The sequence below is a fragment of the Streptopelia decaocto genome, assembly GCF_964273445.1.
Source record: "Streptopelia decaocto genome assembly, chromosome: 3".
Lineage (NCBI taxonomy): Eukaryota > Metazoa > Chordata > Aves > Columbiformes > Columbidae > Streptopelia > Streptopelia decaocto.
Window position 1 is genome coordinate 41,608,499 of NC_138656.1, and position 26,914 is coordinate 41,635,412.

General features: G+C 35.5%; 1 protein-coding gene across 1 annotated transcript in view; it reads right to left on the reverse strand.

Annotated features, from left to right (window-relative positions):
• The window catches only part of RYR2 (ryanodine receptor 2), a gene marked incomplete at its 5' end in the record, with an annotated part of 392,755 nt that overhangs the window by 238,950 nt on the left and 126,891 nt on the right, over positions 1–26,914 (reverse strand). Inside the window, 5 exons of the mRNA XM_082048672.1 lie at positions 6,013–6,125; positions 7,239–7,317; positions 8,007–8,081; positions 17,341–17,355; positions 25,480–25,500. Of these exons, the coding sequence (XP_081904798.1) occupies positions 6,013–6,125; positions 7,239–7,317; positions 8,007–8,081; positions 17,341–17,355; positions 25,480–25,500 (303 nt within the window). The remainder of the gene's footprint in view (positions 1–6,012; positions 6,126–7,238; positions 7,318–8,006; positions 8,082–17,340; positions 17,356–25,479; positions 25,501–26,914) is intronic.

The window sequence follows — 26,914 nt, forward strand, 5'->3', positions numbered from 1 at the left end:
CAGGTCCCATGAGGGTTGGGGTGTATTTAATTGTTCACCGTAGAGGGAGTTTAAACATTTCATTAACATATGGGATGTGCAAGAGGTTTAGATTCTGCAAAATAGAACAAGTCATGAGACTTTTAACTACTGAAAGAAAACTTTAAAAACTTCACTGGGCATGACCAAGCTGCATTATTTCAGGAGAATGTTCCTTTTTCAGGAGAATGTTCCTTTACTAAGTTTAAGGAAGGAGAAGATTGTTACCTTTTTTCACTTTTTCTTTTTTTTTTTTTTTTAAAGTTAGAAAAAAGTACACCTGTGATATCAAGGACACCCCTTCAAATTTCCTGCATTTGTTATAAAGCATGGGATGCTCAACATTTTCAAGAAAATGAGATTAATTTTCTTAATGATGTGAAATTATTTTTTTCTTTGTCTTCAAGTTCAGTGACCTATCACCTCTTCTGGAAGAACTAAAAAAAAATTATCTCAGACCACGAAAAAATATGCTACTATTTCCAAGAAGTAATTTGTTGCATTACAAGCACTTGATTATAAGCACTTCAATGCAGGATTTTATAAGCAGAGAAGCTTGACAAGCTTAATTATCAGGAAGATCTACCAGCCTCCACAATAACGTTTCAAATTGTATAAAGACTCTGTGGGAACCGCATTATGATCAGTGTAACAGAGCAGCTCAACACTACCTTGTTTCACTAATTTCAGGTTTGTTTATGCAGGCTCCAATTATTTTTAAGAAAAACCTCTTTTAGTATTTTTCATCAAAAAATAAATTATGGAATTGTGAACTTACACAGCAGAAAGCAAATTCCAACTACTAAGATTCATTCTCTTAGATAGAAAACGAAAGGAAGGCAAATAAAATTTAAAAATAAATTAAATTAAAAAAACACACACATTACTGTGTTCCCTGGTACTATTACACCAACAAATGCTACAGATATTTTGAAGCTGTCCCAAGTATTTGATAATAAGTAAGATAATTAAAACTAAGAGCTGAAAACAATGTATTTGATGCAAGAAGGTGAAGAGGGAGTGCCTTTCCAATACTCAGGAACCTGTCCTCATGTTCAAGAGAAATGACAGATTATCACTTCAACCTTTCAAATAATTTGATCTAATTTGGATGATACTATTTTTGAAAGGGAACTCTGTCATCAGTTAACCACAATAAAAATCTTCAAGGAAAAGCTTACACTTCAAAGGAAAGTTTCCAATTAGGTTCATATTAGTTCCCAGATTTTTTTTCTTTTTAAATAGGTCGTTTAAGCCAAAGAGGTAAACCTAAATGCTTGTTCACAGATTTGCATAATGCAGCTGCAGATCAGCTTTACAGTCAGAACAGCAATTACATACATGTATCACAGTGCAGAGATTGTTGCATTATACGAAAATCTGCACTGTAGATTCTAAGTTCTTTGCTTGATTTGTTGTTTGTTTTTTTTTCTTCTTCCCCAACTTCTTAACATGAATAATACTGACCTCATTGATACTAATTTTCAGTTTTATCTTCATTAGACTTTTTGTATTTCAACTTCATGTCTACGGATTTTTTCTTCAATCACGTTTAAAAGACTAAGTTACCCAGAGGCTTCATTAATTTGAAAGAAATTACAATTCATTGAATTTCTGAACTACTGAAAATTGCCAATTTTGAAAGCAATCATGCTATATAATTAATAATTAATTAATAATTAATAATAGGCATAGGCAAACCTCAGTGCAGGGGTACATGTTAATGTGTACAAGACAGGGGCCAATATTATTCAATATATTCATTAACGACTTGGACGAGGGAATTGAGTGTACTATCAGCAAGTTTGCTGATGACACCAAGCTAGGAGGAGTGGCTGACACGCCGGAGGGCTGTGCTGCCATCCAGCGGGACCTGGAGAGGCTGGAGAGCTGGGCAGGGAATAACCTGATGAAATTTAACAAGGACAAGTGTAGAGTCCTGCATCTGGGCAGGAACAACCCCAGGTTCCAGTATAGGTTGGGAGATTACATATTAGAGAGCAGTGTAGGGGAAAGGGACCTGGGGGTCCTGGTGGACAACAGGATGACCATGAGCCAGCACTGTGCCCTTGTGGCCAGGAAGGCCAATGGCATCCTGGGGTGTATTAGAAGGGGGGTGGTTAGTAGATCGAGAGAGGTCCTCCTTCCCCTCTACTCTGCCCTGGTGAGACCACATCTGGAATATTGTGTCCAGTTCTGGGCCCCTCAGTTCAAGAAGGACAGGGAACTGCTGGAGAGGGTCCAGCGTAGGGCAACGAAGATGATTAAGGGAGTGGAGCACCTCCCTTATGAAGAAAGGCTGAGGGAGCTGGGTCTCTTTAGTTTGGAGAAGAGGAGACTGAGGGGTGACCTTATTAATGTTTATAAATATATAAAGGGTGAGTGCCATGAGGATGGAGCCAGACTCTTCTCAGTGGCAAACAATGATAAGACAAGGGGTAATGGGATCAAGCTGGAACACAAGAGGTTCCACTTAAATTTGAGAAGAAACTTCTTCTCAGTGAGGGTGACAGAGCACTGGAACAGGCTGCCCAGGGAGGTTGTGGAGTCTCCTTCTCTGGAGACGTTCAAAACCCGCCTGGACATGTTCCTGTGCGACCTCACCTAGGTGTTCCTGCTCCAGCAGGGGGATTGGACTAGATGATCTTTTGAGGTCCCTTCCAATCCCAAACATACTGTGATACTGTGATACTGTGAAATACTGCATCTGTTCACTGGCCTGCACTGTCTCAAGAAAGGAAACTGAACAACTCTGGCTTGAACTAAACTGGTGGAAATTTTTACAGCAGAATATCGTTTTGCTCTGTGCTAAATAAAGCGTTCAACAGAGCCAAGTTTCCTCTCTGAAGGACCTGGCAATAGTGCAGCTCACGCTTTATGTAATGTCACAAGCACTTAGGTAAGTGCTTTTCCTCAGACATTCTACACGTCTAAAATCCTATTGTATAGGTAGGATAATGAGAGTCAGAGCAACGGAATGATGTGCCCAGGGACATCACCGTGAGTCAACAATCAGCCAAAACCCACATCTCTGGACCTTTAACTTACTATTTTAACACTTCCTAACAGTTTAGAACTTGTTCACTGCAATTAAAAAGATGAGTTTTCATGGCAAAATATTGAGTCAATCATCGCAAAGTATTGTTTTGATGGAAAGCAAGGAAGGGGAACTATAGGAAAATCCTGACATTTTCCAAATACTTTTATAATGGCTGCCGATCAAATTAGGTCTAAACACTACTCTACTGATAACACCGAGATCATAAAGTCACAAAGTAATGCAAAAAAATGTTAATTAAGCTGCATTCAGACAACTGCAAGACTAACTTACTAAGCTGGCATACTTCTGCTCTCCCCTAGTATTATACAAATAAAGTTCTGACCACATTTTGAAAAGCCATGCCCTGTGAATGAACTCTATTCATCTGTTATTTTCACATGTACATCTTCGTCCCAGGACTGTTAATTGTTTTTTGTTTTTAATTTGAAGATAATTAGTGAGTTGCTTGAAAACATAGAGCAATATTGCAATATAAAAAGGTGACATTCCAGCCCTATTCCTAAGAGCATATTGACGCAGAACATTTGAGAGAAAACTTGTCTTTTCCTAAGGTTTTAACTGTAAGTACACAATGTACATGAACCTAACCCTCAGCATCCCACTGAACGTTATTCTCTGTCAAGAGATCTATCTGAGGAACTCCTCACTCTTGCAAAAAACATTCCTTGACTGGATTCAACAGAGCCTATTTGGTCTCACTATACAAATGGATTCATAAAAATAACTTCATCTCTCCACAGTCCTAACTGCTGTAAAAGGTATCGGTTGCTACATTTCTATAAGTGTTGTAGAAAATAGGGGCTATAGCATGGCAGTGCAGTCAAAATGAAAATATTGTGATTATTTTCAAAGGTACATCCTTTGAAGTTATTTTGCAGACAGTCTAATGGATTAAGACTAACAGTTTAGGATGGACAAACAGCTTCCATGAAAAATATTCACTCAGTAACTGATTCAGTCTTTATCAACTGTTTGAATTTTCGTAGAAGTATCACTGCTTTATTTACAGTGCTAATGTAACTACGGAGTAGGTAGCAAAAACATAAACATTTTAATGGTTGGGAATCTGTGTAGTTTACCAGCTCTTAGTTTATTCTGGAAAAACATCTGTTCACAAAAATGTGGGAGTGAGTACATGTAAGAGTAAAATTAATTTGCTGAATCCTTGTTCCTTCTTATTATCAAACCAGAGCTGAATAACTGAAATAGGTTTAATAACTATTCATTAAAATCTATCTCTAAAGCATTTCAAGACTATAATACAGAGATTAAAATATCAAGAACATAGATTTGTGTCATTTCTCTCTACACTGAAAATGTAATTTATATTTAGTATGCTGATATTTTGCATGGAAGACACAGTATATGCATTGACACCACATGTTGAGGAAAATCAGTCTCTGCAGTCATCATCGGGTCTCTTCCTGTACAAAAGTACATATGACAACCTTGAGAATCAACAATTGAGGCACAAACCCCAAATAACATAAAAGGTTGAACTGATTTACTAATTAGAGGGCAGAAAGCATGAGTTCAGGCATATACCTACACAGAGACACAATTTGGAGCAAAATTCAACTTCAGCAATCCAATTCAGCAATTCAATGAATTTCAAAAAAATTCAATGTCTTTAAATAAAGCCTTATCATGAATTAGATACTCATTAATTTTATCCACAATAAGTTGATTTTCCAGTAAATCTAATTATAATTCTCATTAAAGCAGTTATAAAGAAATAATTTTAAAATGTGAAGATGTCAGAATGTCTTAGAAAAATAACTCATTAAATGAGTTACCAAGCTTCTAATTGAAAGTTTTATTATAATAATTATTTTATCATTTTTCTGTTTTTCCAAAAGGGAGAACGTTTTCAATTTTAGCAAAAAAAAAAAAAAAGACAAACCCCCTCCCATTATTTTTAAGACTTATTAAACTCTTCACTTCTTTTTCTAAATACTGTAACAAACAGTAAAGTTTCTTAGCACAAATAAAGTTTCTTAGCATAAAAAAATAAGTGAATAACATAGAACAAACTTGAATGCAGATCTGAGACAGTCATCCTGACAAAGTTAAAGATACTTTCTCTTTAAAAATCCATTTTTTTACTTGTAGCTACATTTGCCAAATTACTGGGGCTGATTTTACAGAAGCTTCCAGCAGATTGATTTTCTTCTTATTTTCATCTTCTCTTTTTTGGTTTGTTTGGTTGGTTTGTTGGTTTGGTTTTTTGTTTGTTTTGTGATTGTTGGGGTTTTTTTCCCCGAGATAGAATAGTTCAGGTGCTTGCAACAGCAAGAACACAAAAAGAAATTCATCTTAAAGCGTTGAAGAGTTTCATTACAGAATAAATGGGAGATACTTTGATGAGGAAGAAAGTTATTTAAACCAGGGATAAAAAGCAGCTACCACAGAATGTTTAAAAATATTTAAATTATATTTAATTATTAAGTATTTTAATTATATTTAATTATGACATGTCAGTACCTGTATGTATTACAGTGCACATAATCCTAAGGAAATATGGACCTTTTAAAGTCCACAAAACGTTATGTACCCAAGTTAAACATTCTAAAATGTTGGTATAAAGTTTTAACTCATATATGACCGTGCTGCTAACTCTGAACACTCATAGGAACTGTAAAAACCTCAATTCTGAAATTTGGACAGATATCTTTTTTTCAGTATTTTCATTTTTTCTTCATAAGTAAATTTTTCAACTTCTGTTCCATTATTGAAATGAAATGAAATTACATTACTGAGATGTCATTGTCACACTTTCCAGAGCTTCACTATCTTGTTTTGCAAAATGGTATAAAATACCAGTTTAAACACTTATGTCAAGGTGGAAATGTAAACCAGACTTTAGTATAATACCTTAATTAACTATTTCTTCTGTAGAGGAAGCATAGTACAGATACTCATACAGAACTTACCAAATATCTTTCTGAAGAGACACTGACTAAAATAAGATCATCTCCAACACGCACTTTTTCTCCTTCTGATCGTTGCTTGGAAGCGGGATGGATGGTCCACCAGCACGCCTCACCTGTATCATTATTGAGTAAGAGCAGAAAGGGAAAAAAAAAAAAAGCCCAACATTATTGCCATTGCTTTCACATTTTTCTCAGTCCTAAAGTTCTGACCCAGTTTTCACTTGGGCAAACCAAGCGTCCATGTGTTTTTTATAACTGATATCATTCCTGCACCACCTGGCCAGATACTCAGCTAGAGATAATACACACATGCAGAAGACAGCAAGACCTCTGGAACAGTGATTCCAGAACTGAGTAAGGAGGCAATTCCCTGCATTCTCCAGGCAACCTGGTCCAGGCTGCTTTTGCTAAAGAGCTTCCCTGTCACCTTCATTCCAGGTTCTGGGAAAGACATCCAAAAATATTCCACTGAGAATTTAGACAAAGTGGAACCACCCATCACTAAGGGCAATAAAAATAGGCATCTACAATAATATTTGAAAGATCTCATAAAGCCAAATTAAATCATGTTCTTCTACTGTTATTGTTTTAACTCTCCCAAGTACTTACAAGTATTAAAGTCACAAATTTCGCTCCCATGATAAACCTTGTTTTCAGATATACATCCTGAATGAAAAGCATGCTTTTCAGAAAAAATCTCCTTGATCTTGAAATTGTTCAATTGTTGCTGTTATTACTGTTATTACTCCTAGATAGAGCCAGGCTTTAAAAAATAAAGGTGCTAACTTGTTATTTCTAAATCAACAATGGCACCAAACTGATGTTGTTGTAAGAAGCTCTATCAGTCTTAAAAATACAAATAAATCCAAGTCACCAGCAGTTCTAAAACGTTAATAGAATCTTTATTTAAAATAATACAATTTCAAAAAATTTTCAGCAGAAGGCTTCTACAGGAATAACAACTTGAGAATATTCCTCTACCTATACTCAATATTATATATTTATATTTAAATATCAATAGACATGTTTGTGTCTTTTGGAAAAGAAATTATACAACCTATTAGAAAATGTAAAGATAATGTGCAAAACATGGAAATATTGAGTTTTGTTTCTTCAGTCCTTAAAATAGTTTTAATTTTTACATTATTTATATGTATTTATAGGTCTCTATTCTGAGCTTTAGACTGAAAGTATTCTTCATTACATAGTCTTAAACTACTGCTTACCTGTTGTGTCCTCCTGCAATCCTACATCAAATGCCAGCTTATCCATTGAAGATCGGGATGTAGAAAGGCAGCATAGGTACTATCAAAAGAAAAAAGTGTGCATTACTAGTTCTGGCAATGTCTGATAACCCACTGAAATATAAAAAGCCATTTACTAACTAACACGGATTAACTATTGTCAAATTATCCCCACTAGCTACTATCAAGAACCAAATGGCTGACGAAGATATATGTTCTAAAACAACCTCTCAGCCTATCCAGGTTATCTTTCCACTGAGGCAGAATAGTGAGAGTGGAAATAAAGGAGCTGGTTGCATCGAATGTCAACTCCATATAATTCATCAGGAAACTGAAGAGTAAGGCTTCTGCCCAAAACATGTGCAGGAAGGAATTTCCTTTTTCACTCAGTCTCCAACATATGTTCAGGTTGCCAGCCAGATGCCAGCTGTGGATTCAGTCACAGCTTATGCAATATGCAATATCCAAGGAAAAAGAAATGAGAAATCACCAACTCATAATAGACTGACAAACAGAGAACTCATCCTTATGGAGCCAGACTTCATTTTAGCACTTACCCAGATATGTCCAGCTTGGTTTCAGATGACCAGGCACCCACCCTTCACAAAGGTCTGCATTAACCACAGGTTAAATGCCTCTTGGATGTGAATAATTATCCAGATATCAGTAAATGGCAACAGTCTGGACACTTTCAAACACAATTTTCATACAGAAAAGAAAACATTGCTGCTACCAGCTCCTGTTACGTACCATGCCGCTGTAGGAATGGCGCAGCAGGATGGCATGCCCATAGAGGAGCGTTCGATGGCCACCGCCTTGTGCGGACTGGAAGACAAAGAGAAGTGATATACTGCTATGTTGTAATAAAATAGGGCTTTTTGAGAAAGAAAAAAGAAATCCTCATCAATGTCCAGACAAAGTGTATTTGCCCTGTGATAGAGAAGCCTATTGCTTGATAAAATACTATCCAGGGATTAGTTCAAGAAGGTAGTTTTATGAATCTGTTCTTTGGTTTGGATTGGCTCTTAATATATTGACCTTTTAAGTCCTAATGTAGACCTTGGTCAGGTGAATCTAAAAGCTACTGTATTTTTCCATCAGGCACTCATGAGTGAAAACAGTGTACTTTAAACTGCCACTAATCCGGTAAAAGTATGTTCTAGAAACTCCAATCATTCTCTGGGTTAAAAGCAGGTGGCCTCTAGAGAAGAGAAGTTTCGATGCATGTCACTCTAGACTCTTATGTATTGTTAAATCTCTCCATATTCCCCCATTTTCCCTCCAAAAGAGACAATTTCCTATCTAGAAGGTATGCAGAAGGAGCTTCTGGAGTATTGTCCCTGCTTTACCAAAAAGTATTAACGATATACCAACCACACTGAAAATCATCAATATCTATACTGTTCACCCTATAGTGTTTAAATACTATCAGACAAAATTCTTTATCTGCTAGGCCAGGTCAGTGCTCAAAAACATTCAAACTAAGTCAACAGGATTTGGGGATACTGAAAATTGAGAAACCATGCCCAAGTAAATGTTCCTGTTGAGAAACACAGTACAAATCCTGAGTGAAAGAAAATTGAAGCAATAAAAATCACTTTTATCCCAAGAAAATGCAACCATGTTTTTCCACAATATTTTCATTACAGTTTCTATTTATCTAAAATCAGTTTAAGCACTCATGAAAGAATAAATACATCTTGTTAAAGAATGAGCAACTTTCAACTTGTGCTGAAGATTTATGAATTCCCTAGACTGAGATGCAGTCGACTGACATTGGTCAGGAGCAGAGACTGTCAGACAAGACACTGTCAAGAGCGTAAGTCCACATTCCTCTGACAGAACAATTCATGTAACATTATGGTCATCACACGTTTCATGCAATATCAATAAATACCTATTATTGAGTCTATAACTTTGACAAATCCATAAGCAGCATTATTCTTTCATATACGACTCCTAATTTAATCTATTATATAGAGCATTTATACCCTTCCTTTTATGACAGTAGAGTGACCTTCTGTTTGACTGGAGCATCAGATTCATTACAGAACAAATTGGAAACAATCATACTTTGTTATCTCTCTGGCAGCTTCATTTTGGTGCTGAAGATCCATTTAACTGAATGGCTATTGTGGCAACACACAATTATTTACCCTCCTCGTTTACTGTTTGTCCTTCCTTATCTTTTATCCATTAGCATTTGTTGATCTTTGACTTACTTGGTCAAGAAAAAAAAAAAATAAAAAAGATTAATAGGTGGTGAAAAAGCAAGCACTTCAAAAATTAATAATTTTAAAACTCAGGAATTCCTGGCTCTTATTTTTATTGAGAAAAGAGCATCTTCATGGACACAAGGTATATTTTGACTTTCAACAAACTATGTAGCAGTCAAAACGCAGGGAGGCACACTCAATAATCACTCTCAAAGGCTAAATGACATTTATTTTTATTAAGAAAGAATGTAAGTCACAGTCTTTGCCACAGATGCAGTCTTGGCAGTAAGACATGAAGATTTAGCTTTGAACTACCATTATTACCACCACTTTTTCAAAAGGCACAAGGAAAGAACAAGACATTTTATAATGTTAGGCCCATTGTGCCAAAGATGAATGCCAAATGTCTGTTGCTCATCACATTGGGGAAGAGAGGAAAAACTGTTGTGAACATACTAACTTAGCAACATTTCAGATTTGCCCAGAAGTTTTATCAACAGCAATCATTGCTAACCAACCGACAAAGTCACTAATATGGACAAAAGTTTGAAATTTCACTGATACTTCTATCAAAATTACCCTGTTGCTAGGTATAAATTTGATATCTGACATACAGATTTGATCACCTGTTGTACAAAAGATGGGTGTGATCAACAAAAATCACAGCTATGTCAGCTTGCCCTTGTTTTCGCCATATTGATTTGTCTGTCTAGCACCTATTTTGTTAAATGCCCATTTGCAGCTGAAGAGGAGAAAGGTTGGCTCAAAAAAAAAAGAAAATCACACTTTTGTGAAAAATGGGACAGTGTTTTTTCAGATAACTTTTCCCCACGAGGATTAAAGTAAGCCTTTTTAACCAAAATTATTTTGCCCATTAAAAAACACCAATGAGTTTGCTGTTTCTGTTTCATAGACAGAAAACGAAGAGGTGCAAAAGCGTTTCAAGCATTTTGTACTTAAAGGATTGCAAGAGGCAATTATTAAAATCAAGGTATCCATGTGGAGGGAAAGTTAAAACATGAAACACAGAAAAAATACATGACAGACTGGAAGAGAAAGCAGATACTATGAAACTCCCTTCCATTTTAGAGCCTGCCTGGTTCCAGGATATGTACGTACCTGTAAGTTAGTTTACTATTTTAAAGGCTCATTTCATAAATAAATACCCAGCATTTATCTTTATGCCAGAAACTGCATACTAAGTACCATATGGGCCATGGCTGTCTATTTAAAGAGTCTTTGATTTTCAAAAAATATGTTCCTACCTAGAATGTTGCAGAGTATTGTAAATTTTCCACATTAAAAAGAAAAATAAATAAATTTTAAAGTTAGCAATTAGATTCCTTTGACAAAGATGTAACATTGCAAGATGAGGTGTGCCACTGAAGTTTTAGCAAGTTTAATATAATTACTAATAATAACATTTCAGAAGACACTGCAAGTATGTGTTTCTAACGTATTTAACAACCACATTATGTATCACGAGTCTTATTGCTTTATGGTTTTAATTTCCAATTGCCTGAGTAATTTCTAAGTTGGACAATACATTTACTCAATAAAACCAGGCTGGAACAAAATACATTTGTGTAGGTTATTCGGGAATATCAACTACATGAACACAAAACTCTTCTCATTTTAACCTACAAGAATTTGGGAGTTAGGATCAGGCCTGAAAAGTCTTCAGAACTGGTAAACACTGGAGTCAATAAATTGAGATTAAAAGCATATAGAGCAAGTTCACACTGCTTCTGAAAACTTCATATAAACCGCCCATCTCTAGTCTAATATTTGTGCAGTAGAAATACAAGATTAATTTGGAATCACCTCACTGCCCAAATGCCACTGCTGAAGCAAAGGCAGTTTAGAATACAACAACAATTAGAGTTGAAGAAATTAGTATTCAAAATACATAAACTGTTTTCAAGTTCAATGCATTTTTAGACCATTAAGATCTGAGTTGCTTAATTTGATGTAAAGAGATGTAAATCTTGAAACAAAAATGAAGAAGGAAAATAAGTTAAAATTAGGAAATATCTCCTTTCCTTGTTTTCTTAATAGAAATAGGATTAAAATGAAAAAAAAAAAAAAATTACAACCTACTAACTATCTAGTAAAATGCACAAATGACAGAGGCAGCATAACGTATTTATAATTAGATTGAACAAAAATATATGTATTTTACTGTGAATATTAATCCCGTAGTAAAATATGTTACACATGACCCAACAAATCCTTTGTATCTGTACATTTTTCTATATACACAATGCTCGTATGTACAGACATGCAATCACCTGACAGATTAAAACAGGTATTTCGGGGACAGTAGCACTTGCACCGCTGTGCCTACGGCTGCTTTGCTACACTTGTGGCTGTCCATGAGAAGCTGCAAGAAATTAATCATGGTGACACTGAACAAATGTTTTGGAGCCATTTGTGCCTCTGGGAACCTCTACTTACGAGGAGAAATCTTAGAGACTAGTGAATATCCTGTGGCATCCAAGGAGCTTTTGAGTCAAATAGCCATTACCTTTCCATCCTTTTCAAGACAGCATCCTTATTTGTACTAAACATTTGCTACTTTTTTTCACTAGTCTACCCAATCTCCAAATGTATAAAAAGGGGAAAAGCTATGAGCTTTATGGAGGTAGCAAAGAAAGGCAAACAGGTGAAAGCATGTAATTACACAGGATAGTTATTTCACAGTTTTGTGCATGTACAGATGAAGCTTTCATAACATTGTCATTATTCAGAAATCTAACGCTTGAGAAAGCCTGACAGCAATTGCATTTAGCATGTGGCTATTCAGACAACTCTAGTCACCCATGAAGGTAATTTAAAAATACTGAATGTGTCACAAGAACACAAGGCTGAAGCACACTCTCTAGAAAATCATATAAGGTAACGCAATGAGTATTTAAGAACAATGTAGTAGCTTTTTCTACCTCATTCCATGATGAGCCCATAACAACAGCATGGAATTAGTGGCATATTCTATAGGAAAAATAACAATATAAAGACTAGATTGTAAGGAAGTATAATTTTGATGGACTTAAAAAAAAATTAAAAACCCAAGCGAAACAATAAGCTACAAAATATCAGTAGTAAATCCTTTAAAAATGCAATCAATATAATTTACAGTAATGGTAAATTATGGTCTCATCTCAACCAGCTGCTTAATCTGGTATTTCCTCCGTGCCCCAGACATGTGAGGGCAGCCTTACAGTAAAAGAAGCAATGTGCTCCTTGTTTTTCTTCATAAATGTTTTTCAAAGCAAATACACCAAGATAACATTAAAAGTTTCAAATATGACTTTTAGTGGCTATTTCATATGTACACTGGAGTAAAACAATGTACTTTAAAGCACTGAGTACTTACACTTCATCAAAATGGAGCAAGCATTTGAAACAAAGCCGAAGTTAACACTTCATTGCCAAGGCCAATTGAGAAATCAATGATTACTGAATTCATTGTCATCACAGACTTAAAATGCTAACAGTAGCTTAAAACTGCAACATATAGTAATGAAATAGTTATATGAAAGCACACCAACTTGGTATTTAAATAAAAATACTGCTTTCATATTTAAACATCAATATGACACATTTGGATGAGGGGAAAAGCTAATTAATTGTCTCTCCTAATGATGGCCATCTTACACTTAAAATAGATGTTGGAGATGACAGCACATCAAACAGAGGACACCTCTAATTCCATAAAAACACTTGCAAATATGAAAGCAAAAGCATTATTTTCTCCATCACAAGTGTGTTCTAAGTTTCATGAAGCTCTGTAGTTTATTTCTAAAATTTGTACTGTTGGAAAACTACATAATGAGAAAAAAAAATCCTGTCTCTAAGTCTAGACACTTAGTTCAAATACATAAGCAAAAGTATACAATTAAATACGAAACATCCTACAGTTATCTGCTTTAAACCCTTTTAAAGTAAAAATCACTACCACCACAAATATGAACCAAGAAGAAAATTGCACCCACCAGTGAAGGAACCATCTCAAAGTCCCTGGGACTCACCTTGGGGCTGTCAAATCTCCCATTCAGGAGCAGTCATTACATTCTGAAATGGTGTTTTGATCCATTAGAAAAAGAAATCAAATGGGAAATGTGGGTCTGATCACAAGTACTGGCTTGAAAAAAATCAACTACCATGCATTCTGAGTACGTGTGTATTTAGGCCTTGGACTATGCTGCTCCCAGGCAGAAACTACGTGTGTCATAGCCAGAGACATAAGGCTGTTGGCATCAATGTTTTTTTCCAAGAGGCTGATGAAAGTCTTTAACCAGTAGGCTAATGCAAGTATTTAACTTGCGTTGGTTCTTTAAAAAGAAAACTATGAGTGCACAATGAGGAATATGTGCTTTGTTTATACATATATAATTCTTTAGGGCTTACTGTATTTAAGCAAATTAAAGGAGTACATTTATTAATCTGCAGGACAGAATGAAAAGTACTGAAAGGATGTGGAATATATGTAGATCTTGAAAGCTTTTGAGTCCTCACTCAGGAGAAAGAAAACTCCACAATGGCAGATTCAGCAATAAAGTGAAAGAAGATGGTAAAAGACTAAAAGGAACTGAGGAAAACAGAAGGGAAGGTTGTCCCACAGTCTAAAACCGTCTCACTATGGTTCTACTCATAAATATTCACGTGATGTTGCAATCATTTCTGCAGAGGAAAAATGCTCAAAATGATGTTTCCATAGGAATGTAAAAACTACTAAGCTATTTGTTTCATTACTAATATGCAATTTTTAAATCTGGTCTATACTAACGTAGATGAAGATCAGTATTTATCTAAAACCATCAGTGATGATGCAAGCCTGCAGGCTGACTAGAATTGGAGACACCACAGGCAAGTGTTCAATGAGACCTCTCACTCCCCACAATTACTTCACTATCTAATGTTTTTCACACTGAACACAACTTCAGGATAAGTAACAAAAGCTTCTTTCTAACACTAGGCCACAGCCAGCTGGAAAACACCAGAAGGCTCGTTCTGTTCACATCAGCATGATCAGTAACAGCTTATGAAAAGCTAAAAGAATTTCTTTATGACAAAACAAACTAGATTGATTTAGCCTAAGGCAACCAAACAGCCAAGAGAGAAATAAAAGCACTTTTGGACAGTAATTCAGCCCACCTAAAATCTGACCAACCCCTTGCCAATGCCTATGCTGCTGCTTGCAGTTGCATGGGGAGTTTAGGATATCCATGGCTTTAAGTCAAGCATTTCAGTTTTGTGGGATGAATGCCAGCCAAAGTGTCCAGAAAAACCCCAAGCAATGGTGAAAACAGAATGTGTGGAAACAGGCTGAGTCACTGCAGAACTTGTGAAGTAACCTTGGAACAGAGCTAGAAGGCTTGTGAGACAAGATTAGTCAGGCAAAAACTAAACAATTCACACTTGGAATAGGAACACTGGAAAATTACATCTCCAGTAGCATCAGAGTACTTGAAAATGCTGCAAGTAGCAAAGACTACAAACAAAGCTTCAGAGTGTGAGCCAAAGAGTTTTACACATTCTTCTTGCTCACAGTGATACCAATTTCCTTTAAAAATCTTGACACAAAAAAAAAGACAAGCCCAGAAGCCTTGAATTCATCTACCAAAAAAACCCAAAAAATGCTAATGAGACTCTTCTGCACTGTGCTCTTGAGCTGCCATTTCCTTTGGTTGTCACAAAACCCACAGGATTTAGTTGCTTACAATTTAATGATGCAAAATAAATCAAATCACTGACATGCAGCATTGTGGTAATATATTCCTTCACCCCGTTCATATAAATAACTGCAATGCCAAAGGAAAATTCAAACCAGTCTATAACCTTTTTGCTTGTCTACCTGTAGCCTATATACCATGTTACAATGGAATAACAAATAGGAAAGCTGAACCTATCAAGACATTATATATGCTATTGCAGTCTTTACATCTTACTTTTAAATCACTATTTAGTCAATTGACTTTTATTCATGGAATTCACTACAAAACAGTAAGTACTGCAAAAATTCAGGTATGGAGATCAGTATGGCTGATGACCCTGTTGGTATCTGCTCTTGAGTAATGATGGTCAGTGCGACACAACAAAAATTTTTTTAAAAAGCCACACAAAGAAACCAAAGTTCTTTCACTGACATGATCAGCAGTTGCCTCCTATTTTATGTGTCATGCCAAACCAAAGAACAGAAAAAAAGTGTTTCCTAAGGACATCCCGCTTTAAAAGCTGCATTAAATTGTATAATTATGTTTCATATAAACATCATATAAAAATCTGAACCTGAATATAAAATCTTGAGCATATCTTATTCAGTTAATAGCACAGAGATATTTTACTATCTATATTAAAAAGATTGGAATCATTGGTAATGATGATTAACATTTGTGCCAGAACCATGCTAAATGATCCCAGTGTCATTAATATGGACCCATTGGAAGGCAGAATAAACAACACATAATTAGAAACACTTCAGATATGCCTCATGATTAATTCTTCCAACAGTACGTTTACATTATCACTTTCCCAGCAATGGGAAGCTTCACGTCAACGAAAAGCAGACACAGGAGTGAAAATAAATAAAAAAATAAATAATATTGATCACCTGTTTCAAGGCTTCTGTGTAAAACAAACGTTTATATTTATGGCTGAGGCAAGACTTCCATTACAAACTTCTATTTTCAAGCACTTCCAGTGGTTTGGAAAAAATTTGCCCAAGATGATTAAATTTATCGATTTCTCCCTTTGCGTAGTTAAGATTTCTCTTCCCTTGTACTCCTCCTCCTTCACTGCTTAGGAGATAGAATTAATAAAAATCTTCCTGGTTATTTAAGAGCTAAATAAGCGGAGGAGGTAGGCATTTTTCACAGGTTAAGGATTGTGCCTAAGCTTTTTCTGTTGCTGTGTGATACAAGGAATGTGAATCATCCTTGCCACTCAGGAAAGAAACTCACAGATAAAGAATAAGACAGATAGCCAAGTGAGAAGAAAAGATGGATCAGCAGAGGAGTCATGCTAAGAAAATTCCTCTGACATCATTAAACCCATCCCTTAAAATAGCACTTCTTATCTAGCCCAGAATTCCTCCCTTTTGGAGAGTGACAATGAGGTAAGACCATACCATAGAACGGCAAAGTCTTAGGGCATGAAAATCAGTAAACAAATCATTTTAGAAGATGAACTGGGAATAGAGGTGGATAACTAAAGGAAAAAGTAGAACACAGATAACCAACACATCTCAGCTAAAATCACAGGCAAGTATTCAAATGTCAGTTATTCAAAATGTTTGGAGGTTCATTAAGTGTCGTATTATAGTCTGAATAAACAAATGCATTTTAAAAAAGGAACTGAGAAGTAGAGCTCCTGCACATGCTTGCTGACCCAAGCTGTGAATGGTCAGTGACCCCCAGCTCAAGGGTTCCCCCCCTCACCCACTGAGAGCCCATACCATAACACCAGCATTCTTATGACAGAAGAAACAGCGTGCTGTCCCTGCTTTCCAAAATGCCCAAACGTTTTACTGCAACATTTATTTTTTATTCATTGTCTCAAGATTTCTTATTTGCCAGAAAGTGTTGCGTTCTCACTGAAAGGGATGAATTGAGAATTAGAGAAGCCAGCCCAGACTCCTCTTTCTAGAAAGGTGCCTGCCTTTGGTCCTTCACAATCTAAATAAACCATAACCCCAACCCAACTAAAATCACTGTTGTTTCTAAAATCGAATTGTTACAAAATTCAGCATGTGCTGGTTTAGAGAAGGCAAGTTTGATGCTGATGTCAAAAAGCAAAGAAAAATAATGAATTGAATTAAACTGTAGGAATTCACAGAATGTATAATACTAAATGTTTAACTTGCTTACCTTCATCATAAATTTCTGTAGAGCCATGAGAAGGGGGGAGAAAAAGAGAAAATGTGAAATGAATATTTGCTTTCAGGCGCTAAAAGTGGGATTTGTTTTCCCTGAAAAAGTGAGTGGGATACACAGAACTACAAACCACATTTAAAAGAAACATTTATCATTGCAATTAGCATAATTATAGCTCATGCTAGAAAGTAAAACAGCTGCTCAGAACAAGGCTTCATCACTTTTTAATGCAATAGTTTTCTCAGATTTTTTTTTTTACTTTAAATAATATAGCACATTAAATACTTATCGCTTTAAGATAAAACACAGTACAGGTAAAACAGGTACCATGCCTGATCATCTTCAAAACTATCTGCAGAGCTGGTTGTTTAACTAAGTACAACACAAGTTGTAAAGTCCTGCATTCGAAGTGCAGTGCTGGAGAGCAACACCACTATTGTATTGATGTGTCATAAGTAAATGCACTATAAATTAAGAAAATTAAAATGTTAATAACATTTCATTTACTGGTTAAAAAAATTCAGTGCCATGTGACTGATGTCAGAAGATTATAGAAATTTTTAGGTTAATTTTCGTGGAGGTACTCAAGAACAAGAGGAGTGATATATTACAAGCAGTGATTTGGATTTCTTTGTGAGAGTTCTATGGACATCTTTTCCTCTTTTGGCTTCATCAGTTCATGTTTTGGTATCACAAAGTTTGAAGCTGAGGACTGAAGACTGGCAGCAAATCTCTATCCCACATAAAAAGAGAGTCTAACTGGACAGCTTCCAAGCAAGACTGAGTGTTTTCATTCCATACATGATTTTAAAACAGAAGTATCTGTTCTTAAAGATGTACAAGATGTTCTAGCTAAAGTAAAAGAAAAAAAAATATATATATATATAATCTAATGATCTCAAAATATTCATAGACTTCTCTCCTTAAAAGTCTTCTAGGTCTGTCCCGTAGGCATTTGGAAACAAATTGTCCATAATTAAAGATCATGCACCCTGTCCACCACCCCCATAAAGCAAGGACTTAAAATACACTATGATCATTTTGTCATTATTATTCATCCCCAATATTTTCTTTGCTTTTAATTAACCAGAAGTCTTCGCTGAGCTGACTATAGTGGGGAAGGCAGGGGAAAGGAGGGGTTGCAAATTCAGTAATATAGAAAAAAATAATTATTAATTATAATATAACTTTTAATATAATTTTCAATACTGAATTTAATTTGCCATCATGCTGTCAGTTTATCAAGGACATCAGATCTATTGAAGACCTCAATCTCTTCCAGCTGTCATTCCTCTATGAAATTTTATTCTGCAAACTACACAATCCCACGGCTTTTTTCATGTTACAAGTACACTGAACAACAGTCTTTCTGTGAAACCTTCTGGTTCTCCTCTTGATGATTTATTTTAACTGCTTGATTGTAATCTCTTAACTAGCTTCAAATTAAAGCGAATACTTTATAATCTCTTCCCTTGATTACTAAAATGATACAGCAGCTTCTTGTGCTGGATATTTTGGAAGATCACATTTAACAATTCATTCTCTTCAGTTGACACATTAAATGAACAGTAACAAATGAGAGAAACAATTGTAATCTGTTTGCACCTGTCATATTATGTTCTTTAGAGTTACTCTGGTTTCTTAATAATTTTGAAGATGATTTATATGTCATTGTTAGAGACAGAAAGTGAACAGGCCGTGAACAGGCCCCTTCAAGCCAGAAAACCTGAAAGACAACAGGGGGCGAGGGACATCTGAACATGTCTTTAAAAACACCAGCGGAACAAATACTCTCTCACTTCCTTGTTGTAAAAATGCTTTCTCTTCATGGCAAACACTTAAATGCACATTATGCCCATGAACGTGAGGAGAATGCCTTGTGAAACTTCAGGCTAAGCCTGAGAAGTTACATGCCATGAAAGGTGATGGCCCCAGCTACCAGCAAATGGATGGGGCAGAGGGTTCCAGGTTCTCCTGTCACAGCCTGCTGCAAGGAATGTGCTCCAAGTTTTCCAGACTGAATCCCTTCTTAGCTAACAGAGAAATGCTTACTTTGAAAAACACTAACTCTCAGTTGCGGAGGGAGAGGAAAAAAAAAAATCAACACACACCACCCTGAAGCAAAACAACAGAAATTACGCACTTCAGGTAGGCAAACAGGCTGTTACACAATAAGTTTCTCCAACTTCTCCTCTGCAGAGGGAAGAGCTTTCTGCTCTTTGTGCCTCAGCACAACAGTACACATGAGTTTCTGGACCTAGATTACCAATTCAGAATGTGTATTTGAAAATTAAACAGATAAACCAGACCTATAACTTGAAATTTCTTAATGTCATTCTAACAGATATTGCCCTTCAAATGTATTGTTTGCCAAACGCTAACACCAAAGGGTCAAAGTGACAAAAAGACAGACCAGTAAAGTTACCAAATGCAAAAAATAATTGTATACTTCAGCACTAACTCAGCTAAAAGTAAAAGAAGAGATCATAATGTGATGACATGTTATTTTACTTATACACAAAGCTCCTACCCCATCAGTGGAGCTGCACTGATGATAGTAGAACTTGTTCACATTTACATTTCAAATATGACATTCTACACACCCTAACAAACCCTATATATGTACGCAATATCCTGTATAAAATACTACTAGAAATAAGTTCACTCTTAAGAGTTACTAAGGATGAGATTTATCTGCACTATGCAGATTTCAGCTAGTTGTGTAGATTTAATTACAGTCAAGGAAGAAACAGTCATTTCAAGAATGTGATTCACCTGATCTATTAGGCTGACATGTCCTGTAGGATAGGACCACCTATGAAGCAGAATGGTTTTATTCTTTGCCTTGACTATAATTAGGACTCTAAATAACTTGCTAACCTACATTGTCTACAGTGTAAATGCCTAAAGCGCTTTCAATACCTGAATTGCTGACCAGTTATAAACTAAGGGCAGAACACCTGTGTTGTACCAGACACTGAAATTCAAGAATCCACTGGAGGTTCTCTACTGACGATTCAGAAGCAAGGTAATAACTGGACTTCTGACACACTTCTGGACTACAAATAAGTGTCTCTTTTAAATCCTGTCCTACCAAAAATCAATGCAAAACTGATGACTAAATCCATCAAAGACACCATTTTACCTTTCAAACTCACTTGTTCAAGAAATCAGAACGTGCTGTGTTACATTCATTTGTTTCTCTAGCATCCAACTTTTTCAAAAGTTATCCTGAGGGGTAGGACTGGTAACTGAATATAACCAACAACTGGATAATCATATTCCACTGGCTTAAGCCTCCAGCTGCATGCACTATCTGGTCCTCCAGGGACAAATGCATATGTGAGTGCTTAGTGTTGCACAAATATCATCCTTGTGGAGGAACTAAACTCAGCAGCCAGACAACCTGTATGGCTTGGAACAGGGAACTAAGGAAAAAAAAAAAAAATTGTTCAAAGATTTGAGGCACATAACATCCATCATTCTATCCATGATCCTAACTGTTCTCTTTCAAAATAAGATAAATAAATAAAATTTAAAACCTATTGGAGATTTATCTGAGGACACTAAGGATGTGTTGTTAAGGTAAATATTTACAGCTGTTTGGGGCTACTGTTTGGCCCCTTGGATAGCTTTTGGTTAGTGTATCACTTACTATGATTTTTCAAACACCTTCTAACTTACCATAATCTCACCTTAATTCTAGTGCTTTGTGGCTAGATGAAAAGAGCAAGGCAGTAATGCTATTTTATTTGGAATTTTTGATAGCAAAGTTGCCAAGATTAGTTTTTTAATACTTTTGCAATATTATCTTTCATAATATTCTTGTAGGATTTTATTTGCTTACATAGAAACATCAGATCTTTACACTAATCCAATTAAGAAGTATTGAAAACAAGTAAACTGAAAGTAGACAATTTGCTGCAGTTCACAGTAATTGCTATTGATAAACAGAACACAGCTTGAAATTCTCAGATCTATAATATGGACTGAAGGAGAAATACCAAAGGAATCCTAGTATACAGTTGGAAATGCTATAATACTTTTCTATTAAAATAAGTTTCAGTCAGATTTGCACATAGATTTCTTCTGAAAAGAAAAAGTGTACTTAGGACATGTTTGCAATGCTTTCTTTTGATTATATGAATTAGACTTGGGCTGCAGTTAGCATCCACTACAATACAGAGAACACAAAGGATGGAACTGCAGAGTGGTTGAATCTACAGTCGTAGGTGTGGCATTTTAAGCAGTATTTCCATAGTCACTCCTGTTCATTTTAACATCAAACAGTGGTATCTCCTCCTATTTTCTCTCAATATCCGTATGAGAATAACTGAGTGATCCTATGTTAAAACTGCTGATACTACTCCCTACATTGGGTCACCTCTGCAGTCCATACTATATCAAAAATTTATCAAATTTTTTAAACTAGGGAATCAAATATTTGTACACAATTAGCATCTTTTCCCACCACAGCAATCTGACAAGTAAATCTATATTTAAGTAATTTAACATAATGTGAACAAAAAAAAAAACCTCAACAACAAAAAAAATCAAGTCCTTAGATAATTCATTTAATGATTGAAAAAAATCACACTGATTATAAAGGATGGATGTGAAATTACTTTAGTGGCACTGAAGACAATTACTACAACCATTTGTCTTGATAAAGGTTTGTTTCATGGCTCACTCCAAACTCTACAGCAACTCTAGCTTGTTTCCTCTTGTCAAAACCCACTGTTATATTTATCCAGTCCACATCATCCTCAAAGCCAGAATTTATTCACTTCTTCTCAACCCATAAATCTCTGTAATGAAAGCAATTCTTTTGAAAAGCATCTAAAGCATGTTTCCTTACTCTGTGAGCTTCTTTTCTCCAAATAAACTGAAAATTAGTTTTACTAGAGGCATAAAACCAAGCTGACACCATAACTATTTGACAGGAAGAGAAAAAGATTAACCATTACCTTCAGCAGAAGAGGTTCTACTGTCTATTTTAAAGTTACAGAAAGTGCTACAATGTTAGAGTTCGCACAACTTTGCCATCAGCCCATGTAAGGATGAAAATCCTTATCTCTTGTACTCTAAATTTAAGAACAAGTACATTTGATTTCCCTTCAGGTAGAAAGCTCTTCCGAGTAATCTGTCTTGAAAACAATCATTCTTGATGGCTCTTAATGGCAAATTTTCAAAATCATTCACCAACCATATGTAGGCAAATGTGTAAAAAAGGCTTGGTTTTGGAAACCACAGATGTCCTGGAAAATTCCCACTCCTTACAGTGAATTCTATGACAGTGCTAAGCATTTGTTTTGAAACACAGACATTCAGGTACTTTTATAGGAACAGAAGTCCTTTGAAAAATCAAACCCTTAAAGTATACGGCACCTACTTTGAAATCTCAAATTTGCAAGCAAACACCAATAGTTGCTAATTCACAGGAGACACTTTAAAATTATTTCCCGTATTTCAGAAACATATTAAAGAGAAAAAAATGTCAGACGGGTTGAAAGGAATTCCTTTCACTATGCGTTATTCAATTTCAGTGTATTTCATTATTGTTATTTTCTCTGTAAATAAGATATACTCAGTGTCTTGTAACTTTCAGTTGAAATTCAGTAAATCCCTCTGATCAAATGTTGGGTTTCCTCCCCCTTAGTAGTTTCATTAAAAGCAGAAAAGCCATTTTCAAATATGAGATGGAAAAGGTAAGCCTTACTTGCCTTAGTTTTTACGTTTGGCGAGATGTGTTAAACTAATACTGTTTGATTCTGCACTGCAGCAGACCTATAAGCCCTCACAGTCACACCTTCCGAGAGACAAAAGAAAAAAGCCAAAGGTTCAAGGAATATCTTAAGCCTATTTAATTCTTACCTAAGCTTCAACTGCCAGCCCATGCTGTACAGTAGAATAAAGATTTTGGAACAAAATCACCAGAAGAATGACAGTCATTCAACAGGAGAAACACAGCAGAACTGGAGTAATTCCTTCCAAAACTTTCGTTAGCACAACTTACAGGCTTGGAAGAGCTTAGAAGTGGATGACGTTAGCTTATCCTGTGATGGGCATGAAACTGCTTGCATCAAGGTTCGGTTACTAATTTGGTCATTAATTTGACATGAAGCTTGTCTAACAGGCTCTCTGCTTGGACTTCAAGATGTCTACAGATGCATAGAGATAACTGAACACACTTGCATTAATCTTGTGTGTTCTACATTGGAAAATGGCTTATGAAGAAATATATGTATTAGAATAAGGTGTCTGGCCTCAGTGACCACGCAGCTGTGCAACAGCCAGTCTTCTGCTGCAGTCAGTCAGGATGTATATCTGCAGTCCACCATAAGACCTCTGGTAACACTCTGGAATTACAGAAGGGGTTAAAAGCTGTTTTACAGGGCAAACTGGAACCACCTGAGAGAGAATAATTTGATATTTGAAGTAAAGCCAAGCACCCACTCCCTCCTCATCAGATAGGAGATTGTCTGGATTACAGAATTGGTCTATCAGGAAAAGTCTCTAGCTGATGTAACTCAGAACGAAACATTTAGCTCTGCTGCCATGGGAATAATTTCTTTTTTAAATGGTTTAAGGACACATTTCTGTGAAGCAGTCTTTCCAAAGCATAAAAGTTTTATGCTACTAAATTCTGATTTTTTTATTTTTTTTTTAAAGCAGATCTAACTTGTATTTATGCAAATAAAACTATAGTTTCCAAGAACATACTCTTAGAATACTCCAGTTAAAAACAAGCCATGTGAGAGTGTAAACAATAAACTTCCGGATTACAGTTTTTCATGTGTTATGAAGTATGAGGCCAGATGCTTATATACTACTGAATTTCCTTTTTATTGCTCTTTTTCCCTTTAGAGCAAAATTCTTAATAGGAACAAAACCACAGAATCTAAAGATTTAGACTCCAGCTCTCTCACTTAGAATTAAAAATGTGGACAAACTGAGAAGGTAACCTGGCCAGCATTATGGCTTAAAAATATTCCAAATCAATCCATATAAAAATTTGCTGGTTGTCACAAATATCAGAGATTCACATATTATGGAAAATCTGTCATGCTGATACAATCAGCTAAAATTAATAATAAACTACAGTTATTGTTTAATAAATATTATAAACATTCATATATATATATGTCATATGATATAGACAGTCAGTAATAAACTAGTAGAAAGGGTGTTGAAAAGCAACAATGTACTTACCCACAGGAGTCTCAAGCAAGTTATAAATTGAGTCATTACTTACTATAAACATGTAATAATCACAGATTAAAATTCTATGTTTGCCTGAAATAAAGTGAGACCAGTGCCCTAGCTACGTTGTTCACCATATACCAATGGATGTCTGAGGTTGTTTTGTGTCATATGCAGCTCTAATTAAGTATTAAGAAATCATGGAGGCCAATTATCGTCCAAGCTTTCAGAGAGGTTTCTAATGTTTTAAACGTGAACAAACAATTCTACACGCACTTTTATGATCACTAACTCATAGATATGCAGATGTCAGAGATTACATTGGAGAAAAACATACGTAAATATGTCCCATACACAAGAGTTGTATCAGATGCCCAAACAAATATGCATGGTATACACAGACACATTAAGGAAAGATCTTAAAAACACATTCAGCAGAAAACTGTGCTTTGACTTTATTTGCTAAGATCTATGAATGATTTTTTTATTCTGTAGCAGCTGTTCTCCATCATTAAATATTTCATGTATATATTATTTGCAGCCAGATACAGCATCACACATTATCAGTATTAATTATCTTACTGTCATGCACTTTAGAATTACAGTGCCTATTCTAGAAAAGACAGAGTGGATTGCAGAATGGAGTTATAACATCAGACAGCAAGGCTCAAAACTGACAGGCAATAATCATACATTTACATTACACAATTCAACAATCAAATTAAAAGACAGAAAAGTCACTGTGGTAACATGAAATTTGGTATGACAATTCAGGAATGACCAGACCCTACACAACCATGTATTTGCCTCTTTTTTTGAGCCATGCAAGTTGAAGGGTCATGAACACAGAGGGTATTGAAACAGACAGGTTAGACTCAGTGGCAACACAGAACATTTGGGATCAAGTGAATAAAAGACAGAATCACATACCCATTTTTCCACATCAACTAGCTGTAGAAAGAAAAAGCAAGAAATCAGTAAATCTCCTTCCTTAAATACAGCATATCAAAGTCTATTTTGAAGTTAACATTTCACATTTTTGGAAATGTATCTAGTATGAAAGAAAATGTATGAGCAGAAGCTATTATTCTCCTGGCACCTCCTCTTTAAAATGCCAATACCTCACTTTCTGTCTTTATTTTATGGGAAGCAGCCAATGAAGACCGATGCTGAATTAATTCCACATTGTGTTCAGGACCAACCAGTCAAAAATACAGAACACTGTTTCCCATGAAACATTTTGCCATTTTCTCTTGAGTAAATCTGTCTTAAGTGAACATTAAAAGCTTGAAAAGGTTTAGTGGCTGCTGTTCAAGGTTTGCCATTTTAATGAATGCCATAAGTATGAAAGCTAAAATTAGGAGGTAACTGTCAAATTCTGACCCTACAGCCTGCACCCTAAGAGATTATCCTGCATAAGAACAGAGCACAACACACCAAAATGTCATTCATTTTTCATAAGAGAAATTATAGAAAATCACTCTGAAAGCTTAGGGTTTTGTATTAACAAAACTGTTTCAAGGTTCATTACGGAAACATTTTAAATTACTCTCTCTAAAAAAGTCTTTGGACCATCTTATAGTCTTAGAAAGGATTGAGAATATCTGCTAGAACACATTTTAGCTACCAGAAAGATTAGTATGGCACTAGCTATTAAAACCTTTGTTGGCACCAGGAGTAGTATATCTGAAGTAGATTTGCCTTTGGTCTTGGCACAGAAAACACCGCAGCACATCGAGCCTTCTGTGGTTTGCCCTAAGGCATCTTAAATTACTGCTAAACTTTTATGTGGCATCTGCTAACAAAAGGTCAATGTGCACCTGCAGTAGACGAGTAGTATTTGGATTCCAGCTTTCTTGGGAAATTACTGTAATAAAAGGGAATGTATCTAGTTCTTGTCTATAGAAGTAGTTTTATTCAAAGTAAATTTTCTCATTTTTCTTAATGTACACTTCAACTAAAATGGAGTTTTATATTTTCAGTGTTGTTCAGTCCTGCTAGCACACAAAGGTTAGAAAACATTATTTGACCTGTCAATGAATTAACATGATAAACTTATAAGCATTTGTTAATTTGACAATTCCTACCTCTTTTCTGAGATTTGGACTGCATTTAGATTTATAATAGAAATTCTGTCATTTGCCTCTATTTTTCTTTTTTTTTTTTTTTACAATCTTGAGTGTGACTTTTGTTATCAAGCACAGCTGTAGAAATCCCTCCTAAAAACACCTAGTGTTCTGAAATAGATGCGATACAAGGAAAGGTATAATAAGATGTTGATAAGTTAGAAAAGCAGACAATGGTTTAAATCTAAATGCAAACAACACAACTACAATGTTTTTAAAAAAGGAGTAAAGAACACACA